This window comes from Suricata suricatta, chromosome 17 (genome assembly GCF_006229205.1).
Source record: "Suricata suricatta isolate VVHF042 chromosome 17, meerkat_22Aug2017_6uvM2_HiC, whole genome shotgun sequence".
Taxonomy (NCBI): Eukaryota; Metazoa; Chordata; class Mammalia; order Carnivora; family Herpestidae; genus Suricata; species Suricata suricatta.
The window spans coordinates 46307769-46332165 of record NC_043716.1 but is presented as its reverse complement, the minus strand read 5'-3'; the positions used below and the strand labels follow the sequence as shown (position 1 = coordinate 46332165).

General features: G+C 38.8%; 1 protein-coding gene across 1 annotated transcript in view; it reads right to left on the bottom strand.

Moving 5' to 3' along the window:
* Positions 1-24397, bottom strand: part of CEP112 (centrosomal protein 112) — a 408254-nt gene that overhangs the window by 344318 nt on the left and 39539 nt on the right. The window contains exons 6-8 of the mRNA XM_029927075.1: positions 22927-23004; positions 12390-12437; positions 11806-11883 (exon numbers count right to left, since the gene is read on the bottom strand). Coding sequence (XP_029782935.1) covers positions 11806-11883; positions 12390-12437; positions 22927-23004 — 204 coding nt within the window. The remainder of the gene's footprint in view (positions 1-11805; positions 11884-12389; positions 12438-22926; positions 23005-24397) is intronic.

Below are 24397 nucleotides of genomic sequence, written 5' to 3'. Positions count from 1 at the left end.
GTCAGGCTAAGAAGAGGGAGCCCCTGAGGAGTGCGGGCAGAGACGCCCTTCTTAAAGCCATGTGTAAGAGAAGCGAGTTCTCTTCCCCTATTTCTGAAATCAACCAGTGTTCACACTGTTCTCATCTATCAGTCCTCTAATGTGAGAGGGGTTGGTTCGGAACTCAAACACCTGTCTAGGCCATGTGCCTCAAAAATATTTCATGACAAGCATCAGTTGGGAGAAATGAAAAAAGGAAAGTTTTACCTCCTTTGACTAAGTCCCTCGACAAAACGTCCGGAAGACCCACTCCATTCCTTGAACTACCACCTCAGGGCTAAACCACCCACTTCTAGAAAAAGCCGCAGCCAGCCGGCAAGAGACTAGGACGATGCCACGGGAATAGGAGGATATGGGTAAGCTACTGCCAAAGCAAAGAAATTGAAAACGGATAGCTTCCCTCGCTAGAGGGCATGCCCCGAGGCTATTTTTCAGAGAATTTCTGAAACTTTTACTTAGACCTTAAGAAATTTTATTTAGGAAGTCCATTTGGCTTCATTTTCTCTTAAGTATATGCTTTAAAGAACAGCTCTGAGGTTGGACATTCTTACCAAATGAATAATAAGCTGCTGGAGGTGCTCCCTTAGGACTGAAGTTTTTCCTTGGGTTTAAAATTACCCCACTGACAGGAGAACTGGCTAACTGTTAAGACAGTTACCATTGCCACTTTACTCAACGGTAAACTCATGAACTTTGAATTAAGTGATGTGTTTTTTTAAGGAATGTTCAGCAATCTGTTCGCTCAGGCATTCAATATGCACTCCTAGAGAAGAGTAAATTTCTTATTCCACATGGTACTTCTATTAGCAATTTTGCAGCTGCAAACTTTCTTTAACATTCGATACTGAAATCAGTAGAATACCAAAATAAAATAGTATAATAACTATTAATGAATTAAGGAAAAAATTAGTTATTTAGTCAGGCATCATCTACATGTTTTTAAAATACCAGTGAACTCCTCTTAAGGTTATTTCAAAGCTTTAATGTTGATAACTACCACTCATATCATATCAAATCATATCAGTCGTCATCCATCATACCAAAAGGAACAAAAGATACAAAAAGAGCGAGATTTATTCTGATGAATAACTCTACAAACAATAAGTTTCTAATAAGGTAAAAAATGGAATATTACTAAAATATTGCCTGCCTCTATTTACTGTACCTACGTAGTAATTAAACTGTAGGGCATTAAAGCTTAAGATCATTGCTGATGTCAACCATCGGTGCTGCCCAGCAACTTCCAAAGCAACATAACTGCATGATATATTTGCTTACTCACACTTTCTACATCTCAACCATCATGACGGCAAATTGCAGAAGAAGTGATTTCTAAAATAATCATCACCTAGGGCGCCTGGGTGGCTCAGTCGGTTGAGCAGCCGACTTTTGCTCAGGTTACGATCTCACGGTTCATGAGTTCAAGCCCCTCCTCAGACTCTGTGCTGACAGCTCAGAGCCTAGAGCCTGCTTTGGATTCTGTGTCTCCCTCTCTCTCTGACCCTCCCCTGCTCATGCCCTGTTTCTCTCTGCCTCAATAAATAAAAAAACATTAAAAAATTTTTTTAATAAAATAATCATCACTCTACCTACTCAGATGACTAATTGTTATAATCCTGTTTTTAAAGAATTATGTTATAGTTACTAGTCAGGGGATATTAACAAGTGTGAGTAATTAAGATTCTTCCTGATTAACCTTGCCAGTGTATCCTATTCTCAAAATATTCATTTGTAATATTTCATAACACCACTAGTTACTCGTTGTGCTTACTTATAAGCAGAGTACAAAGAAAAATGCATCTATCTCTCGTTACCTTATCCATGAGGCTTAGAGAGGCATGGAATTCTCCTGAACAGTAATTTCTAGTCTCCTCAGAAAGCATTACATCCAGGGAAGAAGTGACATTTAAACATACAGAGTACATGCTGGTATTTTTTCTACCTTTTAAATTTTCTTATAGATCATATGTGGACATACTCTACATGAAACACAAACATAATCCTAAACACACTCCATGCTGAGTTTTTGTTTATTTTGTGTAGCTATTCTGCACTCTTTGGTGTTCAATTCCTTTGATTCTCTCCCCCTTCTCCCCATGTCCTTCTGCATCGATGCCCGCGTGGGGTACTGCATACTTATGATCCATTATATTTGCTTGTTTCCTGCCCTGTTCACAGAACCATGTACAAACACACTGAAGCAAAAATGCATATGCTAGTGTGGGGCTTTGTAGCACAGACTACCAGTGTGCTCCGACATCTTTTCTTCCTTTGAGGCCCCACCACCACCACCAAATTCACGCTGGGCTGTATGACAGGAAGCTGCTTGTGACCATGTGACTAGGAATGGTCAAGGAGGATACTGGGACAGAAATGTTATAGGCAACTTTGACTGGATATCATCAAAAATCAAGTGGCTTTCTCTCCGTGCTTTCTGTCTTTCTGAAGGGTGACACTTAAAAGATAAAGTACTTGTGAGCAGCTGCCACCTCAGACCCAGAGACTGAAGTCGCACGCTGAAGATGACAGAACTTCCCCAAAACCTGGGTCCCCCATGATGTCACGGAGCAGAGCACTCCCAAGATGCCCCAGACTGTTAAATGCGAGTGAAACAAATTCCCATCTTTAGACCCCTGTGCCTGCGGCAACACACATTTTATGATGAGTGTGTTACACATGCAAATCTATTGTTTTCTGCATCTCCCTTTTCCTGGTGAACACCTGCTATTATTTTTATTCATTCTTTTACATTGCTACCACCTAATCCTTAATGGAAACAAAATTTGTGGGAGGGCGGTAGGGGCAGAGAGAGATGGAGACACAGACTCCGAAGCAGGGTAAGATGAGACACAATGATAAAAGAATAAGTTAGGATAAAATAATAAGAAAAGATAAGACAGAATCAGAAGGAGTAGTTGTTACCACGTTACTATTCTAACTTGCATGTGCCTGAAAACTACTGTGTCTTAGCCCCTATCACACATTTTGGATCTGCGTGAATCTGCTCTTCTGGAAAATGTCCTTTCACGATTGTGGTCCCCATTTCTGTCCGTCAATAAGGCCTCCTTGTGTGCCCTACACATTAACACACAGTCTGTCCCCAAATATTTTCCCACATTTGTATTATATTTCCACTGATCATGTCTGTTGTTTTTTCTACCACACAAAGCCTTTTATTTCACTTAAGTCAAATACTACTATCCTTTCTTTTATACATTCTGGGTTTGGAAAGGTTTTTAGATTAGAAAGATCTTCTGATACCTAATTTTTTTTTTTTGCAAGATTTCTGTTGCTTTAAGGCTTTTTGTCTGGGCATTTACTGATGGTTTAGTACATCCAGAATTGGTTTTTGTTTCTTTTCTGTTCTTACAGGACAATGACGCATTTTTATTTTCTTCCATGTAAATGAAAGATTGTACCAGCATCATTTACTAACTAAAAAAGTCTTCTCTCAGTGTATTGATAATGAACTTTGTCATTAAATTTTTATTTTTACTGGGATTTAATTTTTTTCTGGAAATGTCCTTTTTGGTTTTGGTGTCAGGGTCTGTCTCATAGAATGAATTGAGAAGTAGTCTTTCCTTCTCTACTATCTCAAAGAATCTGTATAAATTGAAATTTGCTCTTCCCTAAATGTTTCCTTATGTAAATGTGTAGTTGTAGGGAGAAAAAATATTTTAGTCCCCCTTTCAGATTATAATTATAAACAGTCTTCCGAAGCAGACCAACATGCACAAGTCCTAGGTTTACAAAGTGACTTGCATTGTGGAATCTGAAACTTTTCATGCTCTGTCACAGTAAGTTCTCTTAGTCTATCTTAAACTTGGAATGGACCTTTTCCCCGAACATGATTTTACGACACATGCATTACTCATTTGGAAAACATCAGTTCAGTGAGTTACATGGGTTTCCAAATATTGAAAATTTCATACTCCAGTATCAAAACTTAACATGAGTTAATATCCCCACTGATCTCATCCGAGAAGTCTTAGTATTGGAAAGCTCTCAAGCTCACAGTGACGGATAGGAGTTTTCCACAATTCCAACATTATCATTAGCAACAAATATCATCAGTTGTTTCACTTGAAGTGACAGGCTCATTTTGTTCACTGTTCAGAGAACGTCTGCCAAATATCCAGGTCTGAAAAATCATCGTTTGTAAGTCATCCCTTCAAATAAAGACAGCAGCAGTTCCTAACTCAAAGAATCACGCAAGTGTTTTTCCTCTGGGCAGCCATCATACCTCAGTATGCAATCTAAGTTCTCTAATCAAAGGTCCATTTGATCCAGGGATCCAAAAAATACATATAGGATTTCATAAAATTAATAGTTTCATTGCTTGCTTCCTCAAAAAATTCTTACGTAAAACTGCTCACTTTTTCCCTGAAGAATATAATAACTACAAGTACAATTTGGTGCCACTGCCTTGATTTGGGCAACGACACAGGTCCACCCAGCACTGCACCTGCACCCTGAGTCCAATGTCAACACAGTAAAATACATAAATACACAACATTTAAATAGTATTATAAAAATAACTTTGACCTCGCAGACCTCAGGAAAGAGTCACGAGTGGCGGGCTCGCGGACCTCACGAAAGAGTCACGAGTGGCGGGCTCGCGGACCTCACGAAAGAGTCACGAGTGGCGGGCTCAGGGACCTCACGAAAGAGTCACGAGTGGCGGGCTCATGGACCTCATGAAAGGGTCATGAGTGGCGGGCTCATGGACCTCATTCTTTGAGAACCACCTACCTTAGAGAAACTCTTGCACATGTTGTCGGGATACACGCACAAGATGGTTTACCGAATTATTATTTGTAAAATCCAAAAATTAGGGGCACCTGGGTGGCTCAGTCGGTCAAGCATCCGACTTCAGCTTAGGTCATGATCTCAGGGTTCGGGAGTTCAAGCCCTGCGTTGGGTTCTGTGATGACAGCTCAGAGCCCGGAGCCTGCTTCTGATTCTGTGTCTACCTCTCTGCCCCTTCCCTGCTCACTCTCTGTCTCTCTCTCTGTCTCTCTCTCAAAAATACATAAAAACATTTAAAACATTTTAAAATCCAAAAATGATAATAGATTCACCAAGAAAATGACAAGAAAGTGGGGCAGATTCATTTAATAGAAAGCTAGATGGCATAACAAAGATAATCATAGCGGATGTACCAGCGTCCTACTGAGCAAAAGCAGCAAAGACTATCTATGTAAAGTTTAGTTCTATTTATATGAAGTTTAAAATCTACTAAAATATAAACATGTTCATTTTTAAGGATACCACCACTGGTGATAAAATTAAGTTTAAAAACGAAGTAGGGGCTTCATCAGAAAAATCAGGATAGCTGTTTACTTCCAGGGAGACAGAACCGACCGTGTTTGGGAAGGTCAGACAGCAGGCGCCAGGCACGGTGGCAATGATCCAACCCTGACCTGGGTGTTGTTTAGGGGATATTCCTCTGTATAATTATTTATTATGCTTTGTGACACTATGTGTATGTGAATTTACATTCATACGGAATGTTTACAAATATCAATTTTTTTCATTTATCAGGTCAGTAATGTTAAGTTTTGCTATCTTAGACTTATTTAAATTCTACATTCAACTAGCAGATTCACAAGGGGAGAAGAAGGCCTCATTGGCATTGCATGTAAGAAGGAAGTACCTTTTTTACACAGTAAGTGAGAACACTCCATATAAGTGAAGGTGAGGTTCAAAGGAAATTTTCCATTTTATTTCACAAAAAGAGCAATTTCTACCATCTGTTCTCTGAAAACTGATCTCCCCGTGTTCTGTTGTCTCTTACTTCATTTTCAGTGACAACGGTTTTCCAAATGACTTACGCTATGTCAGAAATCTTTTTTAAGAACACTAAGAGAAAAAATCCCCTGCTTAATGATGCTCACTGTCACAGAATTCTGTGATGTACATATCACAGGAAATGTGTTAGCAATTACAAAGGCAAACAAGTTCAAGTGTGTTTGTGAATGATAGGCTAAAGTTAAAATAAAGGATCACTCTCTCTGAACATGTTTTCCCATAATGCCCCAAATTAATTGGAAATTTAAAAGAACGCCTTTAAATATTTCATAGGCGTATGTATTTTTAACCACCAAAAGAAAACCACCACGAGTCTTTAACTCTAATAAAACAATATTGCAAAAAGTACTCATTTAACATCTATGGTATTTTCCACAAATTATAAATTTAAAATGAAAGTTGTGATTTACAAAGTTTGATTTCTAAAGGCTAATTCAGTATTTTAGGACTCTCTAAAGTTTAAACAGAATTAAATCCTTATTAATGCTTCATGACAGATGAACTCTATAATCTGCATAAAATTTCATATTACTCAACTTTCTCCACACTTACTGCCTTTTTTCACATAAGCATCGCAACCACCTAAATTTTTATTATAAACATTAAAATTGACTAACTTAGATTACCATCAAAACTCACAACAAAAGCCTCTGAAACAGATCTGAGATTTACATATAAAAATAAGGTTTAAAAAGAGACAAAAATATGAGTTATTTTTTTTCTTCCTAATCTTGGAAGAGGAAATGATTTTCTGAGTCTGGTACAAATCCCAGAAGCCATAGAGAAAAGACTGACAGATCCAACTTCTAAAAGAAAACGTATACACATTAAAAAAAAAACCACCAGAAATAAATCAAAAGATATAGAGAAAGATGCTCAGAAGATAAATGACAAACACCAGAACTGTTTAACATACATAAATTGTTCAGGAATCACAATGAAGACAAACAATTCAATGAAAACATGGAACACTCTAAGAAAAGACATCTCGCAAAAGAAATTAAAACAGGCAAAAAATAGGTTCATTCTCATTTATAATAAATGTAAATATAGAAACAATAGGACGCTATTCTTCATGTCACAGATAATCAAAAATGTTTACCGCTGAGTGCTGATGGAATTAAGAAAACAGACCACCCCACTGGTCCAAGTAAAAGTAGACACAGCCTTTTGTTAATGGCTTTGTGGAGACACACATGACGCCCATTCCAGAATATTCACCAGTTTAGAGTGTACGATGCAGGCTGCCTGGGTGGCCCATTTGGTCGCACATGTGACTTTTGGTTTCAGCTCAGGTCATGATCTCACGGTTCCTGGGATTAAGACCCGTGTTGGGCTCCATGCTGACAGCACACAGCCTGCTTGGGATTCCCTCTCCCTCTCTCTCTGCCCCACCCCTCTCAAAAAATGAATGAATACACTTTAAAAAATAAAAAATTAATAAAGTGCACAAGGCGGTGGTTTTTACCGTATCCGAGGACAAAGCAGCCGTCACCGCAATCTAATTGCAACACAATTTCATCACTCCACAAAAGAACTCCCAGACCCGTTAGCCATCGCTCCCCATCCTTCCCGCACCTGTAGGCCCATCCAGACAGAACCTTGCTTTAAGGGCAATCTGCTGGTGACGAGAAAAAATTTAAATGTGGAGCCCTGTGAATGAGCAAGTCCACGTCTCAATGTATCACATAAGAATAAGCCCATGATACACGGAGATTTACACAGTATGTTCCTGAGACACTGTCCCCCAGAATACTCTACATCAATGATATCCCTCAGTAGGAAGCCTTATTATTAAAACACTGGTATCACAGTAAAATACAATGTAACTATTTAAAAGAATGAAGACAATTTCTGACAAGTATTATCAGAATATATGTTTCAGTTAAAAAAAAAAGACTCTGAAACAGTATATAGAAAATGATCTATGATCTCATTTGTATGAAAAATGAGATATTCCTAGAAAATTTTAAAGAGAAGACACAGTAAATTTTTAGTGATGATTACCTCTGAAGAATGAAGATTAGGTTTAAGAAAATGAAGATTAAATGTTTAATATTTCATATTTCATATTATTTTTAAAGTTTATTTATTTATTTAGTGAGAGAGAAAGAGCATGATCAGGGAAGGGGGGACAAGCAGGTGTCGGGGGGAAGAGAGAGAATTTTAAGCAGGCTCTACACTGACACGAGGCTCATTCTCACCAAATGGGACATTGTGACCTGAGCCAAATTCAAGAGTCAGATGCTCAACTAACTGAGCCACCTAGATGCCCCTTTCATATTTCATTTTAAAATAAACAATGTTCGGGGGCACCTGGGTGGCTCAGTCAGTTAAGCGTACAACTTCAGCTCAGATCCTGATCTCACAGTTCATGAGTTCAAGCCCTGGGTCAGGCTCTGTGCTGACAGCTCGGAGCCTGGAGCCTGCTTCCGATTCTATGTCTCCCTCTCTCTCTGCGCCTCCTCTGCTCAAGCTCTGTCTCTCTCTCTCTCTCTCTCAAAAATAAATAAGTATTTTAAAGAAACATTTTTTAAATAAACAGTGTTCTTTAAACATTGCACTTTATTATTTTTAAAACAGCACGCGGCAATAACAAAAGCATTTTTAGATGAGACTATGCACCAGACACACAGACGTGCAAGGCTCTAGTCAATTTCAAAACTGAAAAGCATTTATCATCATGTCCATAGGTAAATGTTTAATAAAAGGGACTAAAGCAAGTACACATAATATCACCCTAAAGGGTAATTATGCATATCACAACATAACTATGTATTTAAATTCAGGGGGAAAATCCAGGTTTGAAAAATATCTCTGACAAACAGAAAAAAATTACAAAACAAGGTGATTGGCATTTTCTATTTCAAATAGGAAAATATTAAAAATTTGTGTCCTGCCAATATGTAAAAAGATAATTCATGCTTTTGTATTTACAAAGGCAATAATTTTAAATTGCTACTTCCTCAGCCTTCAAATGGCTGTTTTCCTTTGCTTTTTATTTTCATTCTCATTTTTGCATGTAATAAATTCTTTACTTGTATCTTATAGTAACATACACTTTCAGTAGGCTTCCAAGTGTTAAGTTTCATTCTAGAAGTTAAATTGTTAATGATACTAAACTTACAGAAATCCATCATTTCAACTTTATCATGTAAAATACAATTCATTACCCCAAAGAAATATTTAGAGTTGCATTTAAAGATTATTAAAGACATTCTTCCCAGGATTATTTATATTTGTGTAAAGCATAAAAAATCTCAATGCCCAACAAAAAGGAGAAGTTAAATTAACTAGGGATACTTCCATAATTTGAAATATAATATGGTCATTAAAAATAGATGCTTAGGAACAATATTTAATAGAATGAAAATTACTCAAAATATATAACACAATAAGTGGTATCATCTCAATTTCCTAAGGAAAAGTACGTGTTTATAGGATACATAAAGAAAAAAAGGTGGAAAGTAACATGATTCTCTGCCAGACTTTTTATTTCTGGGTGTTGATTTTATAGGTGATTTTATTTCCTTTTTTACATATGTCTGTATTTTCCAAAATATCCTCAATAAAAACCCACAAGTCACTTTATAATTATAAACACTATCTTAAAAGAAAGGTGGAACCAAGAGAATTCTCACACTGGGGCGACTCGGCATATACTTTTTAAATATTGCAGGATGGAGAAGAAAGATAAGAAAATTTCATCCAAAAGTCCAAGACAACTGTGTAACTCCACAGAGATTATTTTAGCCAAAATATATGCACTGGATATATTTTATGATTTGAAGTAAGTTGATGTTTACATGCAAACTTCTCAATGGTGCCAAAACTATTTTTACAGTATGCCAAGAAGAAAAACAGAAACATAAGGCTGTGGAAAAAAATAAAGCCACACGCATTTAAAGTCGAGTCTCTGATGCCGTACGTGATAGCTTTAATGTTTGTTCTTTCACTCAACACACATGTGGGCAGCACTGGTATGTTGACGCCTGATCCAAGGAGTCATCATAAAGAATAAAGATATTATTTCATCAGACCCCCAAAAGATTCAAAAAGCCAGTACTTCCTTTCAATTATTTTAATTATTCTCTCGGAAACAGCCTCAATACTAAGAATTAGCACAGAATGAAAGTAAAAAGAAAAGTGGTTGGGGATGACTTGGAATGACTTGTAAAAACAATAATAATTTGGAAAAGAAAGAAATTCAAAATAAGAGCTCAAGGGGCGCGCTTGGGTGGTTCAGCTGGTTGAGCATCTGACTTGATTTCGGCTCAGGTCATTATCTCGGGGATCCTGAGTTCGCGCCCCGCCCCGCCCCGACCTCCCCAGGGATGCTCTCTCTCAAAATAAATAAATAAACTTTAAAAAAGAAAAGAGAAAAAAGAGCTCAAAAGAAGATGCATCTGCATATGAGAGTATTTCCCTCAAAGGCTTTTTAAAACCACCTATTTCAACAGTTTTTTTTTTAAACAACAGGATTGCACCAAGAAACAAAACCCTGAATGCCTTGAACTGGAGCCATCAAATGATAGGTATTACTGAAATCAGCAGCAATAATTCCACCAGACTGAAATTTAAAAGAAAAAAATAGCCTGTCCTCCTCCATTATCAACAAAAATTAAATTATATGCTCACGCCACTGTTTGGAGTATCTAAGAAAAAGATCAATGTCCTTTGTGATATTTTATAAATAGGGTGGTGAGAAAGCCCTTTCGTGTTGAAAATCACCAAACTGAAATTGAATTTTAGAAATTCTTAGAAGCATCCTCATTAAATTGAAAGAAAAAATAATGAAAGATAAAATTATTTAATTAAATTTATTAGAAACATTAAATCTAAGTCCAATAACATGTTTCACATTTGCACACGTAAATTACAATTTACAAGTTCCAATGCATATTCATAATTCTCATTAATTTTAGTAACGACCCTGTCACATCAATAATTATCCTCTCGCTAAGCAAAAACTAATATTCCTGACTTCCCTGGGTCACGTGACTAGAGAATGGTAAAGGCAAGTGAAGGACACAGTTTTTCAGACTCCTAATCTACAGTCTTCTATCACACACACAGGTGACCGAAGTGCTTCCTCAGTAGCATAAGCAAAAATAAAAATAATAATGATGACTTTCCAATTTTCTAGAATAGAAATTTTAACAAGAAAATCACAGAGCAGGGATGCCTGGGTGGCTCATTCAGTTAAGCATCCAACTCTTGATTTCAGCTCAGGTCATGATCTTGTGGTTTGTGAGTTCAAGCTCTGCATCGGGCTCTGCACTGACAGTGTGGAACCTGCTTGGGATTCTCTCTCTTCCCTTCTCTCTCTGCCCCTCTCTTGATTGAATTCTCTCCCTCCCCCTGCCTCAAAATCAGTAAACTTAAAAAAAATAAATAAATGAACAAAGCAAATTCATCTTGATTTCATGACTACCATATATGAAGCATGTAACTACTTCCAGACTAAAAAATCTTCATGCTCATCCTGGAAAGCAGGTGTCTCCCAAGCTAGAGGAGGAAACAGACTCAGAAAGGGCAAGCATCTGCCCACTTTCACACAGCTAACAAGTAGGGTTTAAATCTAGGTATTCTTGACTCCAGAGTCTATGCTTTTAACCAATGCTACTGCCTCTTGGATAATTCCACTTTCAAATGATCAAAGAAAGTATGTTATGTTATATATCAGCCATAGTATGGCTTAATTTAGCAGATCAATTTCAATAGTAGAAACAGTAAGAATAGTGAAAGTAGAAAGATACATTACAAATAAGTTGAGATAAAGGCAGGATAGAGGGATTCACTGAGGTCAAAGACACTGCTTCTGAAAGACATTACATTTGTACCAAAGATAGACTCTTCCTACCGTGCATCATGATTCAAAGACCTGAAAACTCACATTATAAAAACGTAAAAACCATGTTCATATTCAATACATCCGAAAGGTCTCAATCCTACCTCTTTCTCGTGCATTCGGGAGCGCAGAGGGTCATCATGGAGACTACTGGATTTTCTCAGGCTAAATTTGGGAGTCATCTGTTGAATGAGTAAGAGTTACTCAATACTTTCTCAGGCCTGGCTTATCCTTAACCTAAAGGAAACTCTAAGTTGCCTAAAGTTCATGCCAAAATAATACCAACATTGGAGAAAAAAGTAATTTATTCACTCTCAAGTGATACGATTAATAAGACTCTCAGGCTTCATAATGTGAACCAGTGTTCTTTTCTGTAAGTGAGTTAATGATTATGTTATTGAAAACTATCTGTTCACGGGTGCCTGGGTGGCTCAGTCAGTTGGGCGTTCAACTTCAGCTCAGGTCATGATCTCGTGGTCCGCCCTCCATGGGTTCGAGCCCTGCTTCGGGCTCTGTGCTGATAGCTAGGAGCCTGGCGCCTACTTCTAATTCTGTCTCCCTCTCTCTCTGCCCCTCCCCTCCTCATACCCTGTCTCTTTATCTCAAAAATCAACAAACAAATATTAAAATAAATAAACGTTTAAAAAAAATCTGTTCATAGGAAGAGTCCAGTGAAATTCTCACCTACCAGAGAAACTGGCATAGGTTTCTCCCTCAGGTACCGAGGATTTTCTATCTGAAAATTTAAGACAGAAATTAATAATTCTATTATTAATAATATGTTTGAGTTTTAATTATTATTTGGTAAAACAGAATTAAACTGCTATGCAAAATATTTTCTGTATGTCTTAATACTGGGTTTGTGTTTCAGGGTGAGTAATCCACAATATATTTTTAGGACCTACTAACGAATAAAATATAAAACATAAACTCCTTTGCAGACAGAAACGCACCTTCATGATCCTCGCACAGCCTAACGGCCCAGCCTCAACCCCACTACTCCTCACATCACATTTTCTACTCCCAGGGTCCTGGCTGACTCACATTACTGAAATATGGTGGCCCTCTGTGCCTCTCTACCTCTGAACACCACTCTGTCACATTATGAGCATGCACCTATTCATCTTTCAAGTCTCAGTCTAATCGTCACACACCAAGGCAGGTCCAGCACCTGAATCCTTACATTTACCTCCAGAATAGCAACAAGAACAGAGAACTTCTTTGGGACCCCTCTTATATCCACCTTCCAGGTTCATCTGTCCCCCAATAAGCCCTCTATTCCAAGGACACCAATTTGTTTTACCTTCCAAAGCACTACATTCTCTCCCAAATCTGAGTCTTTGCAAACTATGAAATCATTCTCCCAACTTCCTGTGGTTAATTTACTCCAGACTCTTCCCCCGGAAATTTAATTAACTTTCCACCACTCCGATAGTACGCTTTTATAATCAAACATCTATCTTCTGGAAGAGTGTAAACTCTGAAAACAGGCTATGACGGTCACAACCCATCTACCCTAGCATCTACCAGGTAGCGGGTACCCAACAAATATGCATTAAGAAGAATGAAGGGAGACAAAGGGGCAGCACGAAGGAGAGAAGAAGAGTAGGAGGGAAGGAAGGGGCAAACAGTAGGTACCCGATCTCGCCCTCTTATCAAGAGCCTACAGTACCCCGGGTGTCACTCACAGCTCTTACATGACATTCTAGGTGTTTACCAGCACGTGTCCACCTCGGTCTTCATACACGGTGGGTGCAAGGTCAATGACTTCTCCATTTTGTATTCTTGGTGCCTAGCACAATACCTAATGTGTAGTAGGCTTTCAAGGAAATATTTATTGGATGAATATATACTATATGATAAGTTAGAAACAGACTGTTAACCCAACAGTTTCATTCACAAGTGAAGTGCTAATTAAAATCTTTGTCAAACATACAGTATCAGAATCTTTCCCTCCAAAATCTCACTATGTTTTCCAAAGGCTCCTCAAATGATTTACTATAGTTAACAATCATGGAAGATAAACAATCTACACCCAAGTTGAAAATAAAGGTAAGGGTGAACACAGGATCAATTAATTAACGAATACAGAGGCAATGAAATTAAAAAGAAAACTTACATATAAAAAATATGAATGCATCTACAACAACAGATGGGATCTAACGAATAACTCTATTTTAGCACCTAGATAAGAAGTAATTTACAAAATCAGTTTTTCACCCAAAGGCTGATACCTATGAAGTAATGTCAACTGTCTGAATTTAAATTTCTCTCCCCATCCTCCAAAAGTCCATATAGACCAACAAAGAGAGCACACAGAAACACCCACTACCCATGCCTACACCCTAACAAGGAGAGATCATGGAAACCATTGGTCCTCATGTAAGTAGCCAAAGAAAGATCACAGATCAACAGAATGAGATCCCAAGCCAAGCCGGAGTGACAGGTGGAACGAAAAGGCAGGGCCTTGGGTCCTGGTGGTGCTGGAATTTAAATGTCTGCAGATACTGACCTGCAGAAGGAACAGGTCCTACCGTACATGGTCGTACAGAACACCCACCAGATGGGAGCATCAGAAGAGTGTAAAACAATCATAGCACTACTCGGAATTTATCCAAAGGATGCAGGAGTGCTGATGCATAGGGGCACATGGACCCTGATGTTCACAGCAGCACTTTCAATAACAGCCAAATTTTGGAAAGAGCCTAAATGTCCATCTACTGATGAACGGATAAAAGAAGATGTGGTTTATATATACAATGGAATACTACTTGGCAATGAGAAAGAATGAAATCCTGCCATTTGCAACAACGTGGATGGAACTAGAGGGTACTATACTAAGTGAAATAAGTCAGTCAGAGAAAGACACCATGTTTTCACTCATATGTGGAACTTGAGAAACTTAACAGAAGACGACAGAAGAAGGGAAGGGGGAAAATAGTTATAAACAGAGAGGGAGGGAAGCAAACCAAAGAGACTCTTAAATACAGAGAACAAACAGAGAGGTGGGGGAGAGGGGAAATAGGTGAGGGGCACTGAAGAGGGCACTTGTTGAGATGAGCACTGGGTATTACATGTAAGCAAGGAACCACGGAAATCTACCCCCAAAACCAAGAGGACACTGTATGTGCTGTATGTTAGCCAAGCTCACAATAAATATAATAGAGGATGTAAAAAGTGAATGGGTCCAGAGCCAGAGAAGGTTCTTGGGCAGGAACCACTTCTGCAGGAGAGAGAGGTCCCTTGGGAAGCTTGTCCATGATGAAGAAAGAGGACCCTACAGAAACAAGACAGAATCAGAGAAACAGAAGGTGACAGGCCAAAATGACAACCCAGAAGGCACCTCTGATCAAAGAGACTGATCTTTAGTAGAGCGGGGGAAGGCCGTCCTGAACTAAGAAAGCCAGCGAGCTCCCCAAGCCAGCCCCTCCATATAACCACGGCTACTGCTTGCTCAAAACAATCTAATGTCAGTAACTACGAACAAAAACAAAGAATCCAATATCCATAAGAAGTTTCCATAAAAAACAGAAAATCAAAAGCACAATCAAAGCCTGTCCCCAGGAGGAATTACTTTTTTTTAAGCTGAGAAATAGGAGCTAAGAGTGATGTGGCCCTCCTTTGGCCTCCCCTTGCCTCCCGCACCAACAATCACCAGGTTTTCTTGAGGTAGGCAGGCCACTAAATTTATCCAAACCAAAATCTCAAGAGGGCTTTGGTAACACTTAATAAGCTCATTATAAAATGTATATAAATAAATAGATGAGCAGAGCCAAGACATACCTGAAGAAAAAAATCAAGGTGGGCAACTTATAAAGATATTATAAAACTATAGTCATGACAATAAGTCAATGGAACCAACCAGAAAGTACTAGAAATTCAAATAAATATAAGAATGTGATTCATGAAAGATCTAGAACTGTAAATTATTGAGAAATTAAAGATGTGTTTAATAAGTGGGGAAAAATGAGACCAGAGTCTTTCCTTGTTCCATATATAATAAATTCCCAAATGGATTAAATACTTACAATTAAAAGCAGAATCATAAAAACTTGTAGAAGACGACATAAAAAAATGACTTTATGATCTCAAAGTAGAAAATTTTCTTAAGCAAGAAACAAAAACATATATACACAAATAAATTAATAAATTCGACTACTTTAAGAACTTCACTCCAGAAAAGATATCATAAATAAAATGAAAAGATAATGAATAAAAGATCATAAATAAAATGAGAAGATAGGACATAAGCTGAGAGATGTTTACACAAATGATCGGTCTCTAAACTGTGTAAAGAAGGCCTTTAAAAGTTAATAAAAGAAAGAACAAGACAGTTTTTTAATAGGAAAAACTTGAGACACATTTTACTGAGGAAAAAATCTGAATGATTAATCCACCTATGAATATATACTCAATCTTTTTATTTTTATTTTTATTTTTTTTAATGGATTTGAATTTTATTCATTATATCATCTACACATTTAAAAATACTATTACATACATGTACAGGACCTCTAGTATTCATTATGTAGGAAATGCTTGTGGCTTCTTTTTTTTTTTTTTCCATAATATTTTATTGTCAAATTGTTTTCCATACAACACCCAGTGCTCTTCCCCTCAAGTGCCCTCCACCATCACCACCACCTGTCTTCCCCCCTCCCCCCTCCCCCCTACTCAATCTTTTTAGAAGTACAAAAGATGTAAAGTACGACCACAATGAGATGGTATTTTCCACCACCAGATTGGTACACAGTAAAAGTCTGACAATGAAAGTGTTCCAGATGGAGCACCACTGGTGGGTGTCTGAATCAGTGTATTTACTTTGGGAAACATTTAGTTAGTAGAGATAATAATAAAACCCACTTAAATATTATACCAGGAAAAAAGGCACATTCTTTCGTAAATAACACTGTACTATATATATACACCGCTTTTTGAAAAACAGAGGCAGCAAATTTCCAGCAGGCAGCAAACTGCACTCAATAAATATTTATTGTCCGAAGGTATATATATGAATAGTAAGTAACCATTCTCTATTTTTGGAATGGAGAAAAACCAGCCCAGAAAGTAAGTTCTTGAAGGACACACCCAAATCTGCAAATATATAAAACCGTAATTCCTGAAGCAGAATTAAGTACAAGGCAGAAAATAAAGGAAAGGGGAAACAGAATTCTCTAAGATGCTCAAGCTCTAATTAAGCTTTAAATTTAAAACCAAAAGCCAAGAAAACCATCTGTGACTTATTTTTACACAGCTCTACATTTACAAGCGGAGTACAAAATATTGGTTTAGCTAATTACAATGTAGCCTTTCAACTATGCAGAAGTAACTCCTACTTCATCCTCTTCATCTTTAAAAGCCATTAAATACAGAAGTTAAGGAATCCTTCTGTTACCATAAATTTCCTTTCTCAAGTTGACCAAAAACGAAAGAAAAGAGGAAAGAGTGTAGTGGAATATTACAAAGCAACAATGAACACTGTAAACAAGTATAAACTTTCTTTTGTTGTTACTCATCTACAATCCGTGGAGTGTGCCTCACACCCACTCCCAGTATGGAATGAAAAGTATCCATAGTAAAGCATGTTCTTGAGTCTATTTGGGGGAAATAAGCGATCTATTTTCTGATTTTATAACAGCAGCCAGATGTGCTTTGAAGTTAAATGTTCCCACTTTGTAATCCACCAGTAAATGGACTTGAAGCAATCTGTAAACAGTCTTAACATTTACTTTTTCATGCTCTTTTAGAAACTCCCTTGTTCTCTCAAGAAAGAAGACCACAACAAAGAATGTCCAAAATGGAAGATAAAAAGGATTTACGTGAAACATTAAAGTCTAACGAAATATTATACAGAAAACAAAGCCAAAGAAATTAAGGTCCAATAGCAGGAATGAATCACATGACCAAACACTTCTGGTTTAAAGAGAAAATAGAATCATGGTAATAGGATATGTAATCATTTAAACTAGACACAAATACAGATATCTGAATGTTTTCTAATGAAAACTGGCTCTTGACATTTTGGTATGGTTAGTTTTTCAGCTACTTTGTTTGGTTACAAAGGGTTCTGTCAGTTTATTTCTTTGGATTATTCAGGATTTTGATCAAACTGATCAAAAACCCCTTATAGACTCATGTTGATCAATGAGAGATGATTCCAGAAAAATAGAAAGACATTTTATCTGATATTTTCACTGCCTTAAAGGAAAGGACATTTTCAAGCAATCATTACTAGCAGCACAACTAAATGTTTTTAAGTCGTGGCATCAGTTAGAACTGCCAAAAATCTCTCAATAGTATTAAATAAATTCAGTCCTCAATGTCAAATCAATTGTGCTCCAAAATAATGTTTTTTAAGGCATATTTTAGAGCTTGAAAAATAGGCTCTATTTTCAAGGAGGCTCATTCGCTGGTTTACTCACATTTCAACGAACACTTAGCACAAATGAGATACAGAGGGAAAGGCCTAGTCCACTGGCACAAGGAAAAGCAAATAAGTCAAAGGAACAGAATGGAAACAGACATGTACCGTCATCTGATTTGTGAGACAAGTAACACTCCCGTAGAGCAGGAAGAGACTTTTCAGTACATGGGAGAGCCACCTGGATATGCACAAGGGACAAAACAAACCTTAACTCCCTGTCGTACAATATATATCAAAATCACCTCCAGACAGCACGTAATCTAAATAGGAAAAAAACAAAAACAAAAAACAATGGAGCTGCTAAAAGAAAACAAATTAGAACATCTTCAGGACCTTAGGACAGTCAAACATCTTAAATAGGACCCAAAACGGCACTAACCACATGGCGAAAAAATGAGAACATGAACTGTGTTAAAATTTTAAATGTTGGGCCAAGATACCAGTAAGAGATTGAAGGAAAGCAACAAAGTAGAGGAAAATATTTGAAATACTTCCTCAAAAAGGACTCTTCTCCAGAACAGAAACAAAACCCTTACGTTATTGGCATGAAAAAGGCCAACGACCCAACAGAAATATCGGCAAAGCTGTAGGCAGGGACTTGACTGAGAGGCTATCCAGACTGTCAGTAACAAACAAAAAGTCACCTAACTGGATTAGTCACCAGGAAAATAGATATTAAAACCCCATAATACAGTGTCACTAACCACTCTCAAGAATGGCTAAATTTAAAAAAAAAAAAAAAAAAAAAAAAAAGACTGTCAATACCAAGGATGGAAGAGAAGGCAGATTAGTGGGAACTGGCACGGGGCTAATGATGCAAATGCGCACGGACACTTGGCTGCATCTACGGTACCAATTAGTTTCTTGCTACACAAGTACCCCAAACCTTCAAAGCTTCAAGCTACAACCATTTTATTTAGCCCATAATTCTGTGGGTCAGCAGCCTGGGTGGCTCATCTCCTGGAAGAGCTCATCTCGAGTGGATTTACTCTGGTGTCTCCTACACCACGTGTCAGCGGCCCCCCACCCCGTGCTGACGAGACAGTTTCCAGCAGGCCAGTGAGGGGACAGCCAGGCTTCCCACATTCCTCACAGGGATATCCCACCTGCCAATGACTCACAGGTGTCCCCAGGCCCTCCACTGGGAGGTTCACCCCTCCCTGATGGGCCCTGGCCTCCCGGTGGGGGGTCTGCCTGCCTCTGGGGTGCTGTCCACCCTCTAGAGCCACCTGCGGATCTGACACTCACTCCTGCTGACCTCGCCCAGCCCCCACTGCCTGTCCAGAGCGCTGTCCCTGCAGGAATCCCACATTCCTCCCAGACCCTGCTCCCGGGCTAAGAGGCAGAGTCCTTGCTGTTCCTTTGCTCCCGGTGGCACCGAGGCTTTGCGGTCAGCATGTGGCCCCCGGGTGGGAATGAGCAGGTGACTGGCAGCCAGGCTGGAAGGCCCAGGAAAGTCCTCCTCCCAGCCCCTAACCAGGCCCTCAGAAAAAGAGAAAAATTTACATAATGACAGTCAAGCACGAAATATGTATCAAATATATTGACAGAGTAAGAAAGTTTCCCCAAAACTAAAGGTTACAAAATTTAAAGAGTAAGAAAAAATACAGGAGGAAAATTAAATTGCTAGGTTGAGTAAGTAAATCTCTGCTTAAATTACATATTCCTAAAAAAAAAATACTAAGACACTCCTGGGGAAAGAAAGAATATATCTGGGGTGAAGAGCATACTTTTAACACAAACTAGAAAATTCAAATTCTAGAGCATCTAATGCATCTGATGAAGATGTCTGAAAGTCATGTCGGCCATATAAAAAACGCGCCCTCCGTGTAGAGCACTAAGATTAACTACTATTAACGGCTCACTCACAGGACGAAAGAGGACACAAGTCCATCACACATTCTAATACAAAACTAAAATCAAAGCGAAATCTAAGCTTTTTAATACACTGGATTCTTAAATTATTCTACTGTGATCAAAAGATAAAGTGTTCGGCCTGATTAATGTATATATGTTATAAATCTATAAAAATGCAAGGCTTTCATATTTTACACTGTTAGTGCATTCTTTGAACAATGAAAGTGTGAAACAGAACCCAGGAAGACCTAGTTTTAAGGCATCACCTCAAAATATTTTAGATGTTCTATTTTAATTTTATGATACGAATGAAAATTTTAATCCCCTGAACAGTTAAATAAGCAGGAAAAGTACTCTGTGGGCTAAGAAGTGTACATCAGAGGTTCCAAATGGCTTAGGGCAAAGGCAAGTTTAAAAGGCTAGCCCAGAATTTTACTTTTTACTTTTATACTGCTTTCTGGCAAGTATCAAAAAAAAATAATAATAACCTGGTCTTTCTGGGGGATTTCCTGTGCCCTTGTTCCACACTGGTAATGCTAGGACTTCCCCCAGTGGTAACCTCCCCTCCACCTTCAAACATAACAACGTTTTCCTTTTGACTTCCTATTCCCCTCGTGTTATTAATTCTCTCTCACTTCTCTTCCGCTAATATGCTCCCAAAATGGCTTCGAGATGCACATTGCTTTAAACCCTTAGCCATTCTCTACCTTCCATCCGTGTCCCTTGCAGCAGCCAGCTGCCCTCATTCCGCCCCCTGAAAGCCCGCTGTCCAGCCTCTGGGTGAAGAGGATTCCAGCCCTCGAGTCTCCGGAACTCCAGACCTTGACCTCCCCAACGGGTCTGCCCGTCTTTTCACACCCCACCGGTCTAAAATGAGCCTGTAACCCCTAAAATGGACTCCCCCATCTGGCAGTTAGTTGACAGGAAGCTGACGTTCCTGTTCCCTAGAAGCAAACCTTCAGGTGCCCTTCTGGTCAGCGTCCTTTCCCCTCTTCAAAATGGCTTTTCTTGAAACCCTCTCCATCTCCACAGAAATCACACATATGTGAGGTTCACCACAAACACCAAAAAGATTTCTCCATTTCTACTCACGTCCAATATAACTTTCAAAATGCTACCAAGTCGATTTCCCTCAACCATTCCTTTTATTAAAGACCATTCTTGGTGGGAAGGGTTTTAGGTCTTTTAAAATAACAATCTCTGCTGTCAGTGAAGAAGTAAGAAACAGACACTCCTATATCCTGGTGGTTGGAGAGTAAACTGGTGTGCACCTTCTGGAAGGCTTTGTACCAAGATGGGACGCAACCTGAGAAAGGAACCAAATGTTCACACAAAGATCCGTAGGGAAATGTCCTGCGGTATGACTGACATTAGCCACAAACTGGGAGCAACCAAAATGTCCAGGACGCTTAACTAAGTTATGAAATATCCATCCAAAAGTGGATTTTGTGCTATCATTAATTAAATCAGTGCTATCACTAATAATCATTTATTTATAGAACTGCTATAAGGTTCTATCAAACTTAAAACAACACACAACAGGGGCTCCTGGGTGGCTTAGTCGGTTAAGCATCAGGCTCTTGATTTGGGCTCAGGCCATGACCTCAGAGTTCTGAGACGGAGCCCCGTGTCGGGCTGTGTGCTGACAGCACAGAGCCTGCGTGAGATTCATTCTCTCCCTCCCCCTCCCCCCGCCCCTTCCCCTGTGTGCACGCTCTTGCTTTCTCTCTCTAAAAATTAAAATTAAAAAATCAGGGGTGCCTGGGTGGCTCAGTCGGTTAAGCTTCTGGCTTCAGCTCAGGTCAGATCTCACGTTCGTGGGTTCGAGCCCCGCGTCAGGCTCTGTGCTGACAGCTAGCTCAGAGCCTGGAGCCTGCTTCTGGTTCTGTGTCTCCTTCTCTCTCTGCCCCTCCCCCTCTCATGCCTGTCTCTCTCTGTATCAAAAATAAATTTTAAAAAAACATTTAAAAAATTAAAATTAAAATTAAAAAATTACATTAAAAAATTAAAAAAGAAATTAAAAACAGCACATAATAAAATAGTAATTATTATAGGACCGCAACTGTGTTTAAATTTTAATTTTATAAATGCACATAGGAAAAAAAAAAGGAGGGGCGGATATAGAAAACAAAATGGTAACCTATCGCTCAGTATTAAGATTTTCAAATATATTTGATTCCTCTGATTTTCGATACTTCGCCAATTTTCAAATTAGAAATTATCTTACTAATAACAAAGTGGGATCAAAATTGTTTGAAGCCCGTTTTCATTTCCTCAAGGCATTTCAACAGCATCACGGACAGTGGGATGTGGAAGGAATGAGTAAAGCCACAGGGCTCACCACTGCCTAAAACATAAAAGCAGGACTGCTCAGTCCAGCCTTCAGACCCCAGGACGAGCCGCCTGATTAACACCGCCCCCACCCCTGCGTACGTCCCCAGCCATGTCCTTCCCCTCACACCCCACACGCCCCCCCAGGCCTCCCTCTCCCCAGCTGCCCCCTCCACCCCTCCCCAGATACCTCCCCACCCGCTCAGCCTCTGCACCTGAAAACTGCTGCCCGTGATGGCGGCTCATCCGAAAAATCTCCTGACTTTTTTTTTAACCCAAATGACCTTGCTTCTCCAAGGCCTCCCTCCCCTTTCCTCCACGTCAACACCCCACTTTCTAACTCCTGCTACTATTTTACCATAGACTCTCTTAAATAATTATTTAACTATGTATGTGTGTAACAAGCTGTCTTGTTGGGGGCCGGGACGACGCTTCCCTGGACTGTCATCTGTCTCTCCTGTTCTCTAGATCCTTCTCCCACAGGACTGCCACACTGCTCAGCAGCTGACATCCGATAATATTCACCAAACCGAACTAGTTCAGATGTTCTCCAAGTACAATAGGATTCTGCTACGTTGACGGACACACATAAACCAAGTACTTTTTTTTTTACCCCAAGATTCCAGCTATTAAGGCGAGCTTCAATGTCGCTGTCATCCAAAGAAATGGCAGATTTTTGGGGGTGAGCTTCCTGAAAGACAAAAGAGAAGAGAGAAGAAGGGGTAGAGGAAAGAAGGAAGAAACACAAGGGAAGAGGAAGGAGGGAAAGAAGGGGGGAAGAAAACGGAAAAGTCAGAAAATGGGACAAAATATATGTCATCCAGAGAAATGTGTTCTGCTTGCTTTTCTGGTAGTGCCACGGCCATGCTGTCCCCTCAGAGGAACGCTTTAGGTCACAGTGGAAGCAGAGTACTCAGTCCTAACTAATGACTGTTTATTACAGTGGCTTAGGGCTGCGAGGTGCCTTCACCATATATTCAGACAGTAACTAGATTTCAAAAAAAAATCAAAAGAATATTTTAAAAATTAATCCAGATTCTTCTCTTTAAGTTCTTTTACAAAAAGTTTTAATTGTGGTATACCACAGTAGCTTTAAAGGGTGGGGGGGGAGCACTTGAAAAGATGAATTATTTACAATCCTTAAAATTAGTTAACAGGGAAGTTTGTGTTGATGTCCAAGAAGCTCTTTGTTCTTAAATTAATTCTCATTCATGCACTGAATATAAAGAGAAATCAGCTTTGGATTCACAGCATGAGAACACAATTATGGTGAAATTTTACTTTTTTTTAAAATTAAAATTGCATGATTTTTCCCCTCTCATATAACTTATTATATTACACATTTATCAGAGAAGATTAAAACTGTAATTAACTGAGAACAGTCTAAAATCTGTGACCAGGGGCACCTGGGTGGCTCAGTCAGTTGAGCGTCCAACTTCAGCTCAGGTCATGATCTCACGGTTCGTGGGTTCTAGCCCTGCATCCGACGCTGTGCTGACAGCTCAGAGCCTGGGTTTCCCTCTCTCTCTCCGCGCCCCCCCCCCCGCCCCGCTCATGATCTGTCTCTCTCTGTCTCTCAAAAATAAATAAATGTTAAAAAAAAATCTGTGCCCAGATATTGACAATGATCTAAATGCTCTGAAAACTTAGAAAGGTTACATCTATGTAAACTAATAATGTATACATTACAGGACAGCCAAAAAAATGCATTTTGAAATTAAATGTGTTGGCACAGCATTTCCACACTTTTAGAAAACCTCATTACTAACAAATAAATCTATTTATCTATGATCATTTAAATTATCTGAAGTGATGAAAAATCTACAATATTCTCCATATTTTATTGTCTCCAAATTTCTACTGAACAAAATGTTGAATTTATTACATATACTACATTTAAATTCATTATTGTTCCTATTGTTGCCCCCATTTCTTGGGTGTTTTTCTTTGTGAACAAAAATGTCTTAAGAAATGCACAAGCCTTGTTTTATTTTGAATAAATGTAATGGTTGGTAATACACCCACAGATATTTAAAATGTGCTGCCCTTAAAGTATTTTCCAAAGTTCCAAACTATCACTGGAG